Source organism: Perkinsus marinus (genome assembly GCF_000006405.1).
Source record: "Perkinsus marinus ATCC 50983 genomic scaffold scf_1104296958268, whole genome shotgun sequence".
Lineage (NCBI taxonomy): Eukaryota > Perkinsozoa > Perkinsida > Perkinsidae > Perkinsus > Perkinsus marinus.
In genome coordinates, this window is record NW_003206830.1 from 1 (window position 1) to 934 (window position 934).

At 46.7% G+C, this 934-nt stretch overlaps 1 protein-coding gene across 1 annotated transcript; it reads left to right on the plus strand.

Annotated features, from left to right (window-relative positions):
• Positions 1–48: 48 nt before the first annotated feature.
• On the plus strand, positions 49–659 carry Pmar_PMAR028076 (yippee protein, putative; the record flags this gene model as incomplete). The annotated part of the gene is made up of 3 exons (XM_002774339.1): positions 49–130; positions 259–370; positions 563–659. The coding sequence occupies 3 exons, from the start codon at positions 49–51 to the stop codon at positions 657–659; spliced, it is 291 nt and encodes a 96-aa protein (XP_002774385.1).
• Between the last annotated feature and the right edge of the window lie 275 nt (positions 660–934).

A 934-nucleotide genomic window follows, 5' to 3' on the forward strand; every position in this document is an offset into this window, starting at 1 on the left:
GTTGTTGTCAACAAATGTTGTCTTGTGTCGAAGTGGCAAGATATGCACATGGTCAACCACATGTGTGGTGACAAAACTGAGGAAATTCGAGGAAGTTTCAATGGCTTCTGTATACTCCTATCCCAAGTTCGTATGTGAATTTCTCTAATTATTGAGCAAACTCCAAAGTTCAAAGCTGAGGAAAGCGAGCATATATTCCAACACTGCTTGTGATTCCAGATATAGTCTCAATCGACTTTTAATATATCGTCCGCTCAGGTTCGAACTTCCGTGGGCGAACGGGCGCGGCTCTGCTGCTGGAGTCTCTGGTTAATGTTGTTCTCGGTCCACAGGAAGACACTATTATGACTACTGGAATGCACTCCATAAGGTCAGTCGTGGGTTCGATTCCTGGTTGCTCCCCCTGCTTGCAGTGTTGGAGAAATATATGTTCGCTTTCCTCAGCTGAGCTCAGGAGTTCACACAGTTCGAGTTGAAGTGTTGAGTAATCAATAAGAATTCCCCCAGTGTTTTCGTATTCTCTCCAGCACACGTAGTTGACCATATGCGTATTTCCTCACAGAGTGTGTTTCTGCATCAAGTGCCTTGAGAATATCGGGTGGACGTATGAGGAAGCCTTTGAGGACGATCAGAAATACAAAGAGCATCGGTACGGCTAACGCTCACGTGATTCACCTCACTGGCCGACCCGAAAGGTTCATTCTTGAGGAGCGCCTGGTGGACCTCTGGACCCCATCCGAAGGAGCTACGGCGAGATCGACTACTGATATCGGAAGACCAGCAGCATCATTATCGTCAACATCGTCCTCGTCCTCGAGTTGAGTCCGTTGATGAAGCAAGTGTCGTGGTTTGCACCATTTACCCCAAACATGATCACGTGTTGTATTTGTTGTCAATTTGAGTGCACATTGTGCCGCTACTGAGTAGAAAAAAG